Source organism: Corapipo altera, unplaced genomic scaffold (assembly GCF_003945725.1).
Source record: "Corapipo altera isolate COAL_440 unplaced genomic scaffold, ASM394572v1 49, whole genome shotgun sequence".
Lineage (NCBI taxonomy): Eukaryota > Metazoa > Chordata > Aves > Passeriformes > Pipridae > Corapipo > Corapipo altera.
This window is the reverse complement of record NW_020884879.1, coordinates 16,329,531-16,347,098: the sequence shown is the minus strand read 5'-3', so window position 1 is coordinate 16,347,098 and position 17,568 is coordinate 16,329,531. Positions and strand designations below refer to the sequence as shown.

General features: G+C 38.8%; 1 protein-coding gene and 1 long non-coding RNA gene across 2 annotated transcripts in view; one reads left to right on the top strand and one right to left on the bottom strand.

Annotated features, from left to right (window-relative positions):
* The window catches only part of EYA1 (EYA transcriptional coactivator and phosphatase 1), a 163,573-nt gene that overhangs the window by 61,574 nt on the left and 84,431 nt on the right, over positions 1-17,568 (top strand). The window contains exons 3-4 of the mRNA XM_027638873.1: positions 15,493-15,542; positions 16,946-17,073. Coding sequence (XP_027494674.1) covers positions 15,493-15,542; positions 16,946-17,073 — 178 coding nt within the window. The remainder of the gene's footprint in view (positions 1-15,492; positions 15,543-16,945; positions 17,074-17,568) is intronic.
* LOC113945037 lies at positions 11,267-15,207 on the bottom strand. Its single transcript, XR_003526925.1, has 3 exons — positions 15,165-15,207; positions 13,935-14,014; positions 11,267-11,459 (listed from the first exon to the last, which is right to left on the bottom strand). It is a non-coding gene; the product is annotated as an uncharacterized LOC113945037 (long non-coding RNA).

Below are 17,568 nucleotides of genomic sequence, written 5' to 3'. Positions count from 1 at the left end.
GTGGGGATAGCTACAGGGGTGGCTTCTGTTAGAAGCTGATAGAAGCTTTCCCTGTCTGGTGGAGCCAATGCCAGCCGGCTCCAGGATGGGCTTCCTGCCGCTGGCCAAGGGAGGCCAATTAGGAATGATAGTAACACATCTGTGATAACATATTTGGAACGGAAAGCTATTGCACAGTTGAAAAATTGCAGCAAGGGAAGAGTGGAGTGAGAACATGGGAATAACAACGGAGACACCAAGGTCACTGCAGAAGGAGGTCAGGAGGTGCTCCAGGCACCAAAGCTGAGGCCCCTGCAGCCCGCGGTGCAGACCATGGTGGAGCAGCTGTGCCTCTGCAGCCCATGGAGGAACATCGGGGTGCGGAGACCCACCTGCAGCCCATGACGGAGCCCACACCAGAGTGGCTGGATATCTGAAGGAGGCTGTGACCCCGTGGGAGGCCCAAGATGGAGCAGGGTCCTGCTGGGGACCTGCAGCCCATGGGAAGAGGAGCCCACGCTGGAGCAAGTTTTCCCTGGTAGGACTTGTGGCCCCTGTGTGGGACCCACGTCGGTACAGCTCATTCATGAAGGACTGCACCCCATGGAGAAGTGACCCATGGGACAGCATTTTGGGAAGAACTGTTACCCATGGGATGGGTTCATGCTGGAGAGGTTTGTGAAGGACCATCTCTCAGGGGAGAGACCCCACGGGAGCAGGGGAAGGACTCCTCTCCCTGAGCAGTGGCTGAAACAACAAGTGACTGTAACTCCCCATTCCCTGTCTCCCTGCACCACTTGGGGGGAGGAATTAGAACTTGGAAGGAAGGAGGGGAGGGGGGAAGATGTTTTTAAGATTATTTTACTTCTCACTCTTTTGCTCTGATCCTGTTAGTAATAAATTTCATTAATATCCCCACTTTGAGTCTGTTTTGCCTGTGATGGTGATCAGTAACTGACCTCTCCCAGCTCTTATCTCATGAATCCTTCGCTGTTTTCTTTTCTCTCCTCTGTCCACTTGCAGAGAGGAGTGAGAGAGTGGCTTTAGTGGGTACCTGGCATCCAGCCAGGGTCAACCCACTACACCTGCTCAAATGCATTTCATCCTGCATATTCATCAGATGGTAAAACCAATTTTAGGCAATCCCATAATAGATTGATGTAAAAAATAGTTTCCTAAAAGTTGTTAGTCTATGACGCATGCTGCATAACTATTTACTATTATTTACTTACTGACCAGAAAAACAAGAGCCAAATCCTGTAATTCATCAACTAGTAGAGAAAGATTTGTATAAAGCTCCTGCTGTGCTTGGTATACCACATATGTCTGAGGCCAATTCCTTAAAAAAAATACTTAACATGACATTGATCCTGTTTTAATTCAAGCTTTAGAGATGCATACACAGTATTTTATAGTATTTTGAAGGTAAAAATATGAATAGTATTTTCTCATTAAAAAAAACAAACTAAAAACAATAAGGATTTTATGAGAGAGGAGAAGGGAGGGAAGAGAAATGCGTTGTAGGGCTACCATTACTGGTTTGTGACAGCTTTTTTCAGGTCTCACAGAGGAACAAAAGCCTTACATTACCCAAACTGTGCCCACCTGAGGGGTAGCCCCTCTCCATCCCTTGGATTTCTCCTTTTTCCAACTGTAGGCACCACACAGTTTCTGAGCCTATTTCTGAATTCAAAACCGTTCTAGACGTGGATTAAGGTTCAGGAGGGGAGCCTTCATTCTGAACCCTTGTTCTTCTTTGCATTGAGGGGTGGGTAAGCAATTCATCAGTGGCTGCAGGGGCTGGGGATGCTTTACTGTATGGCCACAGCCCACTGGACTTGGTGGAGCTGGTGGCAGCTCCTCACCCAGGGAAATGGAGCCCTTGTTTTGTCTCAGGCACCATAAGGCATCATGTGCAGCATGCAGTCTTCAGCAGTTTAATTTTGACTTTATTTCAGCAAGTAGTCATCTGTGGTAGAGTACATTGGTGGAATATGTTTCAAGTTAGTGCATTTTTAGGCTACTAAATCTACTAAATTTTCCTAGGTGTCTCTAATTTAGGATTTGCTGCTTTCCAGATGAGCTGTTAAAAATCAGGATGTGTCTCTCAGCTCATAAATTGGGATCCAGTGCCAGGTGCACTTTCATTTGTCTGTGCCTAGTTTAGCAACATTGTTTAATGGAGGTGGTTGTGTATAGAGATTCCTGTATGGTAGAAGGCAAGGCATCCTTAAAGACACATTTTTAGAACTTCATCAGGTGAATCACTTGGGTGGATATGAATGCTTCCATCTTTTGGGCATGCAAACATGGTACGTGACAGAGGGGCAAGGCATATGATTTGGGCTTTTTAGATATTGGAATAAAAATTTTGCTTATTCTTAATTCTTGTGAAACCTTCTTGAAATCCTTATTTTAACCTATTTCCCCCTAAATTAGTGACAGGTTTGCAGGGACAAAAGTTCTGACTGTCCTCCATTATTTTTTTTTTCCCTTGAGCCCAGATTTGAAAGGCATCTGTCATCTTATGTTCATGGACTCAAAATATAGGTGTAATTATGAATAATTGCTTTAAGAATTAAATATTTCTTTGGAAAGGTAGATTGTCAAGCAGGATATATATGTAGAAAATCTGTATAATGCCATTAATTAAAAAATAAATCTGTATTAGTAACCTAGAAGTATTCAAGCAGTAAAAAGAGTTTAAGCTTTGTTTACATTTTGGCTGCAAGAGGTGCCTCTCTTTAAGTATTTAGATAAACAAACCAAAGCTGCTGTTTTCATTAGCATGTAACACAGAGCCCAGTTTCCTTACCCCACAGAACATTAAACTAAAATTCGGTGGCAGAAAGTAATTTGATCTCTTGCAAATATGAGTCTTGATAAACCTTACACTATGGGAAAAAAAAAAAGCAACAAACCCACCTTCAAATTTTGTACCTATTGACATTGCTTAATAAAAACATCTCAAGTGCTGGTGCTTCTGAGTGTGTTTCCAATAGCAATGTGATTGCAAGGCTCTGTGGATAAAGTTACCAATCCTTTGAATTCTGACCTTCAGTCTAAAACAGCTTTAGAGGTTACTCTTTTTCCGATTTGTGAGATTGCAGAGAAAAAGTTAATGCTGCTGGAAGGAAGCGGGGGAGGGAGCTGGGCTTGGAGATGAGAACTGGGTCTTTGAAGCCATCCGAGAAGTTTTCCTCTGGCCTTGATTTGTAACAACAAATATTGGCAGCCTGACTCTGACTAATTATACGAAGTTTCAAAATAGAGCATGTGTCAATTGAAATTTCTGTGAATATAATTACTATTGAGACCCAATTGATTTTAAGAGAAATTATACTATTGGGTTTGACAAAGTTTGGATTCTTGAGGGAGCTGTAGCCATCAAAACCTGAGAGCTAGCTTAAACCCATCATCTGTGCCTATGAGGAGGGGAAACTTCAAAATTGAGTCCCCTCCCTAGACATGTGGACTGGAACTGTTGCTCTCTCTCTCTCTCCTGAAGATGAGGGTTGGGATAATCATCTTAAACTAAATGCTTCATTTTGTATGGTTACAGATATGTGAGAATCTAACCCCTGCTGAACAAATGAGGGTCATGGTATAGTTGCCATAAGGTTCAAAGGAACTTGTTGTGTTCAGTTTCTTAAAAACAGTTTACAGTAAAAGCATTGATCCAAGTATAAAATAAATCACCTGACTATTATAACTTAGACTTCTACTTTTTCATTTTCATTAGAAGGCCCACAACGTGCAGTATTTATGCACTTCTCTTTTAGAAGATACTTCACCCTTCCTGATCACCATAAGAAAAACATGTGTGACTGAATGTTTCAAAGTTAAGGACATACATATTTACTGTATTAAGCTAACGCAAAGTTTGTAATCTGAATGTGTGTTTATGAGTCACTTATATTAGTCATAAATGCAAGTTTGTCTTAACAATTTGTCAAAGTGAGCTTGGATTGCTCTTCTTGCAATTTTCTTCCTAATTCTAAATGCTTTCATTAATAATTATTTTCTCTGTATAATTTTCTTAGCTTTTCTGCAGTCTTATATGTCAGCAGCAGAAAAATTATGCAATAATTGACACAAATAACTGAAATACAGTAATGATCCACTGCTCCATCTACTGTTGAGCAGTGACATGAATAACACATCAGGAAAAAAAATACAAAATGCATTTAGGAAATAATAACAAAATAGACTTTGCAACAAATAAACCTATTGTTGCTGTGGTTAGTGAACAAACATATTTTTCTTGCAGAAAAAAGAATTCTGGGTATGACTTTAATTCAGAGCTTTAAAACAAAGAGGAACTTTCCATCTTCCTTTTCACCTTATAGGAAGTGCTGACAAAACTGGTTTTGTTCATGTTGGTGGAAAACATTTGGAGAAAAGACAGTCTAGCCTTACTGAGCTGACTCATGTTATACAGTGCACTGTATTTATATCACTGGCAAAAATGTAAGTTATTGCTGTGAAAAAAAAAATTTGCAATGGTTTGTAAATTCTCACTTTATTCTAGGAGCTAAATGAAAGATGAGGAAGGCTTAAGTAGTAGTGGGAGGATGAACTATGGAAAAATGGCATGTGTGTGAAATGATGTGTTTTATAGTCTTTACAGAACAATAGGACTTGATTATTTTGTCAGCTCAGTGGTAATCTCTCATTTGTAGTGCATTCTTCTTGGAACTTAGTCTTGTGAGGAAGTACTGAGTATAACTTTTATCACCCATTAGAGTGCTAGCAAGCTGCTCCTCGTCATAAGTGGTATATTTGATTTTACTTGTTCATTTTTGCAAGCAAATTATTATTCGCAGTGAAGGATTATTTTCAAATTTTAGGCAGTTCTGTTTCCACGCTGAGCTGGAGTAAAAGCCTGAATTTCAGTTAGAAAAATTAGCTCTTTCTCAAGGATGCTTACAGATTGCAATGTACTCCTTTCATTTCACACCCTATCTTGCAAACAGATAATTCTCCAAATTACTTGGGTTAAAGACATTTATGTTGTCTTCAGCCGGATTTCTTTTATAAACAGTTACTAACATGTTTCTGTATCTTTTGAGCTGAAGCTTTTGTGCAAAAAATGAAAGTGTCATTCTCGCTGATTCTTAGGTACCATAGACAGTATTAAACCCTCTCCATAAAACTATTGAACTTTATTGGAAAATAGAAAGTAATTTTCTATAGTTCAGTGTAATAGCTAAGACGTTGCTTAAGCGAAGGCTGTTGTAGTTAGAAAAGTTAGAACATTACTCTTAAATCTGGAGAAGATCTCATAGCTCTGCCCTCAGGATGTCACAGACCTGATTTCTTGGCCTTTGGGGAAAACCCATCACTTTTGGGTAGAGCACCTACTTCAGATGACCTGGAGACCAAAGCTTATCAGTATTTTTGTGTGGCAACCATAAGTGTAATTACCCTCATGAGATTTCTAAAAGAGAGAAGTAATGTAGGGTGTTAAGAAATATCAAAAGAGAGTTGATAGTATTAGATACATTTAAAGCTTACCTTTATGTTGAAACTTTCCCTTCACCCTGCCAAACTACTTATTTATTTTGCAGTTACAGTACTGAGTATACCTATAGTTTATACTATTGGTGCCTATAAATATATACACCAACACTATTTTTTACACCTGTTACATCATGCTTTTAAAATGCAACATATCTACTGAAAAAAACAAACATACTTTTATTTTGGAAAGTGAAAAACTGAGAAACACCAAGGTATTTGCTTTCAAACTAGATTTTGACCACTTCTTCTGTGTAAAATCTCTGCGTTTGTTTATATCGTAGCTGCTAAGAACTATTTCAGAATCATACATAAGTCATGCATTCATTCCAGAAGCTAAAGCAGTATCTAGGTAAGATTAATAAAGGCTACTATTTCCTATTTTAAATTATACAAAATTATTCTGTAATTCATACTGAAGTTGTGGATTGAAAACAAGTATAATTGCATGCAAACTAGCAAACTGGGGACAGCAGTTCCTATACATTTTGACTAAGGATGACGGTTAGCAGCACACACCTTTTCTTATAACACATTACATGTAGATTTTAATTCGATATTAACTTTATCCAGTGTATCTTGAAAGAATATAATGAAATTGGTCTTCTCAGTCACACTGATAGTTTTTGGACAGAACACTTAAAATGGTTGATTTCTATCACTTTTATTGTTTATATTTACTGAGGTCTCTCTACTTTTGCTCACATGAGTAGCATGAGACAATAAGGGCTCCTGTCAAATGCTGCAAACTTCTGCTCCAGCCAGGGACGTCTCTAGGCAACAGCTGCTATGTGTAAGATAAAACTTGTATGGAGGCATAGGAGGGATATTGCCTGCTTCAGAGGGTTCTGATGTTGCACTGCAGTTGTTATGGAAAAAGCCAGGCAGCAGCTTTCAGGAGCAATGGGATGCATCTTTTGCTTTAGTGAAGTGTGGTCTTCCTGGGCCTATTTCTAATGTTAAATATTTCAGCAGTATTTCCTACTTGGAGTCAAACATGTAAACATCCCGCTGTTCCATAATACATCTTACATCTAATTTTTCTTAATTACCAGCACATCTGTAATTGTAGTACCTAAGCACCCTGTAAATACTTGTTCCAGATGGACCCGTTTTACTTGTGCTAAAACAAGTGTGTGACACTGCATATGGAGTTAAAACCATATCGCATGAGTAATAGTTGTAAAAATATACCCCATAGCTTATTGTAGCATTTGATATTATGTAATAGTCCTGGTCCTTTAGTTCTTAGGACTCTTGAGATGCCAGCTGCATTAACTGGAATGCAGAATCAGGGCAAATTCAGGCATGATGTAAACACATACAAATCCCACTGAAATCTCTGTCCAAACCCAGTGTTAGTGCAATTGTGGTTTGAAATTGATGTTGGGTGCCAGTGATCAACAGCCTAGCCTGAACTAACTTGGTATGCAGTTAGTTGGAAGAAAAAAAATCAAAAAGCTAAGCAAATAAACCTCTTTCAAGTAGGTTTCAAATCGGTGCAGTGCTCAGCTGTCATAATTAGATTACTTATTGAAATAAAAATACCCTGCAGTCACTTAAACCAAAGAAGGATCTAGTCCATGGTATCAGCTGTAGTATAAGTTCATAGGTTAGACCATATCATGGGGTAATGATATAACTAATCTGAAGTCCAATCTTCAGACATCAGATAAAGAACTTTAAGGCACTGTTTAATGGCTGTATAAACAAAGAGGACCCTATTTTATCTCATATCCCCCATCTAGATAATTTATATGGCTTCAGTTCCCATACTGCCTACATGCCATACTACAGAAGAGATTAAAAATTCAAAGCTAATTCTTTTCTTGCAATGCATCATCAACACCCTTTTTCTGATCATCTTAGCCTGTGTGTAATTTATCCCATGTTTATCATCACATCATCAAGCTCTGTATGTGTGTGTGGGGATCCATCTTACTTTAATTAAATACAGAGACTGGGCACACTCCTGAAGTTATTACTTAGATAAAACTCCCAGTAGGGATTACAAACTCTAACCAACAGTAAACCTGTTTCAGTAAGCTTTACATTAAAAACAGTAAAATTTATTCCTACGTTTGTGCTATTTGGGTTTGTTTTCAATAATGGAATGAAATAGATTTATGCAAAAAATTACATGCGTCCCTGGAAGTCACAGTCTGTTTTAAATAATTTTTTTATTTCTATAACATCATTTAAGAACCACTATTTTTGCAAAAGGGTTTTGAGTTACCTTTTCCAGTGTCAGATGGTACCACACAACAATGTGATATTCTTTGAGTTTTTCTTCCAGAAAAAAATTAACTTCTGCTTCCTTAAAGTGTATACCTGATCTTTTTCATGTAATATATGTAACTGCTAGAGTCAGTGAAGCAAGAGTATGCCTTTAAATCCATATAGGATTGGGTAGGTTTTTAAAAACATGATCTTATTAACACTGGTAAAAAATCCAGAGGATCGTGGCTGTTCCAAAGAATCATATAGTTCAGAATGATTGCACAGCCTTGTATTTCAGGATTTGAGTAACTTTTACCTGACAAAACTGCATGTCTCCATAATATGTAATTTGTATTTCTTTCACAGTTTAATATAGAACATGATAAATAGTTTTCTTGGCATGAGATCTGGTTTGTGACTATAAAGAAGTGATGGGATTGTGTTTGTGCTGGCTACGCAGACAGGCCCAATCGAAAGCTGCTTATTTTGACCTGGGTTCCCATATATGGTGTGTGACTGTCCCGAGATCCCTTTTCTCCGCTAAACAAAATGAAATCCTAGGTGCCTTTTCAGCTCGAGGTTGACTTGTAGCTTTGCAAACTGATCTGCTTTCCTGAAGTATTCCCAATGTACTTGCTACAAAATAATGTCTCGCTTACTGGGATGTAGTAGCCAGAAGACATTTCTTCACTAGAAGTATTGCTTTCATTCACTGATTAATTACTTAAAGGTAAGGATCTATTAGCAGTGAATAACCACAGATTGTTATAAAGAAAAAAAAGTTCTGTTTCAATCTATTTATACAGTATATAGTTGGTTTGCTTGTTTGGGGTTTTTCTTTTGTTTTGCTTTGTTTTTTAATTTATTTAGTGCTGTAGACCTGGCATGGAATTAAGACTTTTTTTTTTTGGTACTGCAAATCGTTACACTGTTTTCCTCATCATATTCAGATGATGGGTACCGAAAGAGTATAGAAAAATAACTGTTATGTGAAGTGAAAGATACTATTTGCAAAGTGGAAATGCTGTGGAGAACACTGATCAAATTTAGTTATTGTGCATGTTTTAATGTTTTTTAACATTGTGTATATATTTTTAAAAAAGCTTTTTTGAATTATGAGCAACCAAAGTTCTGTAACAGAAATGTATCATAAACCCATTTCAGTTTAATGGCTTGCTAATTAAATTACTTAATTACTTATCGATTGGTAAAAGCTAAGCTTTAAAGAGTTACTGTTACTTAATGCACAAAATTAACCCTATGCAACCATCTCTCTCTTCTTTGGGAATATTTGTAAGGTCTATGGAAAGGGCCTTTATGCAGTTTCTTAAAATTTTGCTAAATTTTAAAACTTTAGTGAGTAGTAATAACTGAAATACAATTTTGCATATATTTACAATTGTTTTTAGAGGTACAGATATTTAATGGTTTAAATGGTTTAAACCATTTTAAAAGTTCTAGATACTTTATTTAATAAATAGCTTTAAATTGGAGAAGGCTGGCTTAAATAGTTTTAGCAGACCCTCTCTTTACAAGGTTGCAAGAATCTCAGATATTTGAGAACAAATCTGTTACATATCCAATCAAAACGGCCTGTCCAGACGTGTATGCTGGTTGTATGCTTAAGAGCCTCTGTGAGTATCCCTATTTAGCTTCTCTCATTGATATAATGTTGGTGTAATTCCAGTTATTCTATTAGGACGGCTTTAGTTTAAACCCAGCTTACTAGAGGGGACGCATCTACACACAATTAAACTTTCCAAATGAGGAGGGGCCTGGGGGATTCAGGAGTTGTTCTGGGGTGAGGCTGAAGAAGGTGCAAAATAGGGGGCTCTGGCGGCGGGGGCCCAGAGACGCGCAGCTCCCGCGCCTGCGGCCGCGGCGCAGCGGCAGCCCCGGCAGGAAGGTTGACTTCAAACCGCGCAAGCCTCAGCGCGGTTGTTGCTTTTAAACCAATAAGTCTGGGACAAGAGAATAGCTGCGGTTTGCATTACAAAAACAAAAACAAAACCCAAAAGGGGGGGGGGGGGGGGAAAAAAAAAAAAAGGAGAAGGGGAGTGAGGAGGAGAGCGGGAGCGGCAGCGTGCCCCCAGGCACTGCCTGGGCAGACCCACAAGGCTGAGCAAACAGACGGCGGGGCTGGAGGCAGCCTCCCTCCGCCGTGCTTTGTCTGCCCGCCGCAGACCCGCTCCGGCCCCGGCTCCGACCCGCGCCCGGGGCGCGCCCGCCCCGCCGCGCCGTGGGAGGCGCCGCCGCCGCGCTGCGGGCCCGCGGAGCTGCGCCCCGGCACCGTGAGTACCAGGCGGGCGCTGACAGCGGCGGTGGCGGCAGCGCGGGCAGCGGGAGAGGCGAGAGCGGGAGGACAAGACCAGGGAAAGAGGGCGACTGCAGTAGCCCGGCTGCCGAGCGGCCCCGGGTCCCGGCGCGGCGGAGCCGCGGTGCGCGGAGGGACAGGGGCGCTTTCTGCCGTCCCGGAGGAGAGCAGCGCTCAATTATAAATCACTAGGTGCTGCAGCTAATTTTGGCCGTGATTCAGGCTGGGGTTTGTAGGCTTCCCACAAAACAGATGTTAGGCGGTTCTGTTTATTGTGATCAGCCAGGTTTGGGGATTCTCCTGTTTGATTTCCTCGAGCGCTAATAGTTCGGTAGATAGGAGCAACGTCGTGGTGAGATGTTAAACGGGGGGGTAAGAGACACGTACTGTAGGAAACCGGCAGACCTTGCTGAAAGAGACATGAGAGCGTGAGAAAAATAATAAAAAAATTGGGAGGAAGAATGCCTGACAGAGATTTTGACAGTGCTTTCTGAAGCAGGAAATCCTTTTGCTTAATATGTTTAAATTTTCCGAACACCAAGGAAAACACATAGGTCCCCACAGGAGAACTCTTCAAGATGACAGAATAAACATCTGCGCAACTGAAATATTTGACGTTTATTGACATTTTAGGTGGCTTATTTAGAACGGTGATCTTAGAACGAGGAAGTTAAAGACCTTTTGAAGTCTCGTTAAATTTACATCTTGCTTTTGAGCAACCGAGACCCACCAAACATTCCCAAGTATGTATTTCTCTCAGTGTTTCAAACATCAAGAGGAAGAACTGCCCTTTGCAGTGAAAGATTTATTCTGGAAAATTAAAGCTGTTAGTGCATTTAAAAACATTTAGTTGAAGGTGGTTGGGTTTTGGTGTGTTTTTTTTTCCTTTCTATTGTAAGCAAACATTTAAAAGTGAAGCAAGCAGAAGAGAGAAGAGGTTTCAGGAGGAAAAAAAAAAAAAAGAGGATAGTATATTTCATGTAGTTTGTTTAAATTTAAAAATGAGCACCGAGGAAAATTTGGAATAAGTGGAAATGTGGTGTAGTGTATCATTGGAAGTTTCTAACATTAGATACCACGTATAAAGATTCTTTTATTTTCCATCCCATACTGAGACAGTTCGCAAAGCATCTGCCAAAACACAGACTCCTGGTTTGGTGTGTAAAAAAAATTAAAAGTATGGATTATATATGTGGATCTGTATACATACATATATATGTGTGTATATACGTTATATAATTTTAGGTATATAAACATGTATGCACACAGCGTTTTATATGTTGCTCACAAACCCATGACATGCAGTTTTTAGCCAAGCACCTCACTGCTGTCAGAGTTTTCCCAAGGCCTGGAAGGGTCTGGAAATGAGCAGCCATCCCCTCTCAGCAGTTCTGCTCAGTGACAGACGGCTTGAGTCACGCTTCCCCTTTGGAGAGAGGAGAAAAAAAGAATGAGTAATCATTTTGTTTGAATTGCAATAAGTATGAAATATTTCTCAGGAGCCAAAAAAAATCTTGGAAAAGCAGAAAGACATTCTTAAATGGCTGGTCATAATAGGAGCATTGTCACATTGTAGTGCTTCTTTCTTAAAGGGAAGAAAGTGTTGGGGTTTCAAAACCTTTCATTCATAGTTGCATGAAGTGAAGATGCAGGATAGCACTTTTAGAATTTAAACTAGTAATTAAAAATTAAATAACTGCAATTACCTGCTTTTGCTTTAATAAGTGCAATTTGTTTTTGATGTGAACATCTAGTGAAAAAGCCCTACTTCTTCCCTTAGAGCCCAGCAATACGATTATAGGAAGAGTGAAAGTATTACCAAGTTTCCTGGGTTGCCAGCAAGGTACCTTTCTGCAGCCAATTTGCATTTTAGTTTTGTAACATTTTGGCTGTTGAAACCATTATGACTGCAGATACTGGCTGCATAGCACTTTTAAGGAGGCAAAGAGTGCTGTTGGGGAAAACTCCACTTCTCTCTCTCCCTCCACCCCTTCCTAAAAATGACAGATTTTTTTTTTTCCTAAGAAGGAAGTCTGATTTGAAAACTGCCATTGTCTTTGAAATTTGCTTCTTTAAAGTAGAACTGTGTTTTAGGGTAAAGCACATGTGCTGGCTATAGTTTTCTGGGTTAAATTCTTATTTTCACTTTGAAAATTTCTTTTCAGCTGGAAAAATGTTTTTAAATTATAGCCATTAGAAAAAATTACTCCTAGCAAGCAAAAATACTGTGGAAAACCTGTAATTTAGACAAGTACCTATATTTTATTTGCTCTGTGCTGCTGAAATTTAGAATCCCTTCCCATTTACAGTTTACTTTTCACAGAACATTATTAACTTTTTGGCTTCATACATGATCTTCTGTCAGATGCTTTTGATTTGTAATTTAGCAAAGTATAATAAACAGTGCAAAAGTCATGAATTTTCCTCTGCATCCTGAGCTCTGTGGTAGGGAAAATGTGATAAAATGTGTACCTTAAGTCTTGTTTGATGATCTCTCAAAGCAAGTTTGCCTTCTGGAAATAATTTCTGGGGTTGAAGAGCATGGTATTAACAGATTTAATGTGGCTATTCAATGGATTGGTGGAGTACTATGTGAGGTTTAACAAAATGAGAGAGACAAATTGAACATCAACAAAACCTACATCTGTGAAGAATTATAAATTTAATTAGAAAAAAGGCAAACTTAAAAGACCTCATTAACTAATCAGAATTTGATGTTACTGATTTAAGATTCTTAACTGGATGAATTTGAAGTAGCTTTGCTATCATTGTCCTTTTTTCCTCACCATATACTATATAGTGCCCGGATCTGCAATTTGTATTAAGGAAAAAAATGTGAACGTTACTTACAACAATCAAATTATACACAATACTGTTTTTGAGGTATTAAGGAGTATGTGTATGTGTCATTTAGCATATACGGCATTTTTAGTTTTAGCAGAGCACTGTGTATGAAGGGAATGTCACAGCTCCCTTTTTTTTTCTTTTTTTCTTTTTTTTTAAATTGTGCCCCATTTCTGGGCAGGTAAGGCCATTGCATTTGGGGTTTTCCCCCCCTTTTTGTTTGATATGTGAGTTATGTTGCAGAACTTCAGTTATCTAGAAATCTGTTGACAGAATGGGAGAACGTATGAGAGCAAGCACACACCACCCAGAAATGTTTTTATTCTGTGAACTAACTGGTCATCATAAGTGTGGTTCCTTACTACATTGTAATTTTGTACTACACATAAAAAACTGAAAGCATGTGAAGTGTAGCATTTTGTAAACTGTAACTAATTTCACTCACATCTGTGTCTAATTGTTGTCTGCATTCGCATTCTTGAGAGTAGATTTATTTTTCCTGGACCACTCTGTGGATTCAGCTGACCAGCCTAAGTGAGGATTAGTTGTTTTAAAGTTATTTTGATTAAAGAGTCATTTTTAAATTTGGTAACGTGCAACACATGGTTTAAATAATCCTTGAGACACAAAGGAATATATCTAAAGTATGTCTAATGAAAATGAAGATTGTGGATATGAACTTTCACAAATCATAAAGTGTCAGAGGACACTTAAGTTATATATTTAATTCATTTCCAATGACCTGGTTATTTTTTTTGCCTTCTCCCATGCATCCATAAATGAAATTTCTCTCACTATGTGCACACATGACATGTATATATGTATATTTACAAATGCACCGAAGTTATTATTCTTTAAAAATTGGTAATTAAAATAGGATTACATGTATTTTAGAATTTAATCAAATATGAATTATTCTGTAGGGCACATTGGAAAATATCAGTTAATTAAAGCGTCCATTTGAAAATGGAAGTTTTTCCTATTATAAAAGATATGTTTTAAAGGATCTTGTGTAAGAGGGAATGAAGATAGCTCTGTAAGCAAACTTAGTTCTCACCTATAATTTTTTCCAGGTGTTTAGAAGTAACAGCAGAAACATATCCTAAGGCACTCTGCAGCAGTTTCTGGGGTAAAGAACTGAGGAAAAAAATAAATCTTTGAAACAAAATGCACAGTTTTGACTGTATCTGCTAGTCTGGTTTGATTTGGCATGCAACAACGTATTGAGAAGCGTGTTATGCAGTACCTTAAGTACCCAGTTATAAAAAGATTGATGTTTTTCAGCATGTATTATTGCATGCTTTGTGACATCGTTTGTAATGTTCTTCATTGCCTGGCTGCCCCTAGCAGTTGTTTACTCTTTCTAGTAGTAATTCTGTCTGTGATTAAAAATAACAAAAACCCCACCCCACAGACACATAAGTAGGATTTGCTTGGATGATTTTTATGGCACTTAAAATGCCTCATCTCCCTTGTCTTTGCTCTGTGATCATTTAAGAGATGTCAGTTCAGGTTGAATGGAAACACACATGAAGGATCCTCACTGCAGACATTAAGAGGATATATACCTTGCCCAGAGAAGCTTTTGTGTGCTTTTATGCTAACAGTGTTCACCTGAATTTTATCACCTGCTGACAATCATTAGTGGCTAGAGTGTGTTAGCAAAGCAACAGTGTTCTTCTGATAGGATATGAAAACTATTACTCACCTGAGTTATAAAAGGAGTAATTTTATTAAACTGAAAAATTATTGCTGGGCTTCCCAGTGGAACCAGATTCCTTTACCTGATGAGTGACCTCAGAGGTAAATACTACAGCTTCCTCCTATTTATTTAGCCAGAAGTGGTTTTTAAGTCATTTTATCAGAAATCTCATTAGCAACTGGAATTTTTACGTGTAGGACTTTGTGCAATAATATGTGGGATTTTGATTTTAATTCGCACTGGCTGGAGATGGGTTGTTTTAAAGATGGTTGTGTAGTACTGTTGGCCATATATTGAAGATCTTTACCACAGGTAGACCTACCCATTGTTGTCGTTCCCACCCTTCCCCCCAAAAACATTAGTGTCAGCCTCTCCACTTTGCCTTTGGGGTGAATGTGGCTTGCGGGTTCTCCGCGGCCCAGGTACGGAGATAGGATGGCAAAGAGCAGAGAACACAATGAGGGCAAGAAGCTGTGAAGAGTTAAGGGGAGGGGAGGGATGAGAAGAGGCAAGAGGGGTGGAGGATGCTGAGGGGCTTGGGGCTGGAGCAGCTCTCGCTGCCCTTGGCCGGCGCGGCAGGGTTACCTTTGCGGGGGTGCGTGGCGGAGCCGTGCCGTGCTGTGCCGTGGGAGGAGTGAGCCCCTCTGCAGCTGTCACGGGCCCCTGATGAATCACTATCCCGTCACTTGGCTGCCGTCCCCCAGCGCAGGGAGGAGGGAGAGAGACCTGCCGGGGAAACAACAGTCGAGCCTTCAATTTAAAGACAATATGCCTTTCACGGGCACCGCACCCACCTCTCTCCGTTTGGATTTAAAGAACAGAATTGTCATCTGTGGTGATATCCTTTCGTTAAATTAAGGCCTCATAGTAAAGTGGAGTAATAGAAGCTTCTGTTTGTTTCCCTGGTTTACAGGTGCAGAAGTCCCAAACTAGTTCAGATGTTGCTGTTTCCTCAAGCTGCAGGTAAGGATTTGACTGAAAATTGCTATTTTTCTGCAAGCTGTTTATTGTATTTTTTTTTTAACTTCAAGTGATAAGTAAAATATTTATTCTTGTTTTCCACGTTAAGTGGATGAGTAGGTGCTGGAATATCGCTTTTATGTGCATGCAACCAAGTTTGCAAACCATGAACACATATACTTTTTCAGTAAATTGTTTGACTTTATATTAGATACTGTCTTTTTGAACTCATTGTGATATCATCCTTTTTTATGTGTAAATCAGACAAGGTAAAGAAATATAAAATGAATGATATTTGTTTAGAACTTGTGATAAAATGTCAGTTAAAATGTGAAAACTTCATAGCTGAAATGACACTTAGGCTTAGGGATCTTCATACCATTACTGCAGGAGGAAGTTTTTATATAATTTTAATAGTCTTTAAAAGAGCCGAAGCATTTCTTTTAAACTGAGAAACTACCAGTTCAAATGCCTTGGAGGCAGAGTCACCTATGGGAACAATTACTTAGAATGAGTACATCAAATAACATTATCAAAAGTTTTAGGTATAAAGTGGAAGGATGGGGCACTTCAGTCATAAGCCCCAACATCAACCAAAGGATATGTCGTGGTGGTGATGGCTGTTGGCCTGTATATATAAAGCTATTGAAATCACCAGTATGAAATATTCAGCTGCTTTTGTGCAGGTTAAACTTTTAACTTTTGCTTTGAATTGGAATTGTTCTCTTCTTATTTTGCCTAAGTGACAGCTGCTGAGATACAGCAGAGTGCTAAGGCACACTAACGCCTATATGGATTCACTGTATGTTGGTCATATCCCTTTTCAGTTGGGCACGCTCTATGTAATCCACAAAGCAAACAAGTGAGCAGACATAATAATGTTTTAATGCTGCATTTGTTTCAACGGAAACAGAGGAACAATTAAGTAGTTTGCCAGAGTAAACACATACATCAGGAATATCTCATTCCCTGTCAGTAGATGATAGGTTTCCACAATTGCTTCAAGTGTTTTATTTGGTTTGGAGGCCCATTATATTGCCACTGAGTGGTAAATCTTGAAAAAGCAGAGTGTTAGTTTGTTGTTAAGGGAATATATGTCTTCATATATTGGGATTCCGTCTTTGTAGGTGTCTTAAAAATAGAAGGTTACATGAATGTTTAAAGTACAGTACTTGGAATTATTCTGTTACAAGCTGTAAAAATAATTACAACTGACCAGTAGCTGGTCAGTTGTGTGGGGTTAAAACAAGAATTAAGCACTAGAATAGGTCAAGTTGGGAGAAGCTGTGAATTTTTCACTGAGTGTTTTTGGGATGTTGATTAACAGTGGGCTGCATCTTGTAAAGGCAATTCCTATGTAATTCATGTTGAATATGTCACTAAAACTAGTTGCATCTTGTTTTCAGGTCTATGGAAATGCAGGATCTAGCCAGCCCACACAGACGACTAAGTGGTAGTAGTGAATCCCCCAGTGGTCCAAAACTTGATAACTCCCATATAAATAATAATTCCATGACACCCAATGGCACAGAAGGTGAGCCTTTTTTTTTTTTTTTAGTGTTTCATAATTTGTTTTTTCTCCTTGTTGCATTGATGTTGTTGCAGTCAGCAAGCTATATAATGTTTTACTATTTTAGATGTTCCATGTTTATAGATATGATGCATAAAGTCAATGTTCAGTGTTTATCAGTAGTTACTATTACCAAGTTTCAGCAATAGCTTTTGTTCCAGGTTTGTGTTTCTGTCGTGGAGTTTAAACGGACTGAGCAGGTACTATGTACAGAGCTTAAAGTAAAAAAAGGCAAAAAAACTGAAAGGGAAGTTTAACGATGAGGGGGAAAAGTAGGTGTTTACAATTGCCATAATACAAAATGCAATTTTTCAGCCTTTTTCACTATTTTGGTATTTCTTTATGTTCTCACTTTTTCCAAGCTCCCGAGGCTATGAAAGTTTTGTCAAGTAGGCTAATAAAACTGTGTGTTGAAAGTTCCTCAGGCTAGCTTGCTGCTCTGATGGAGTGGCCAAAATT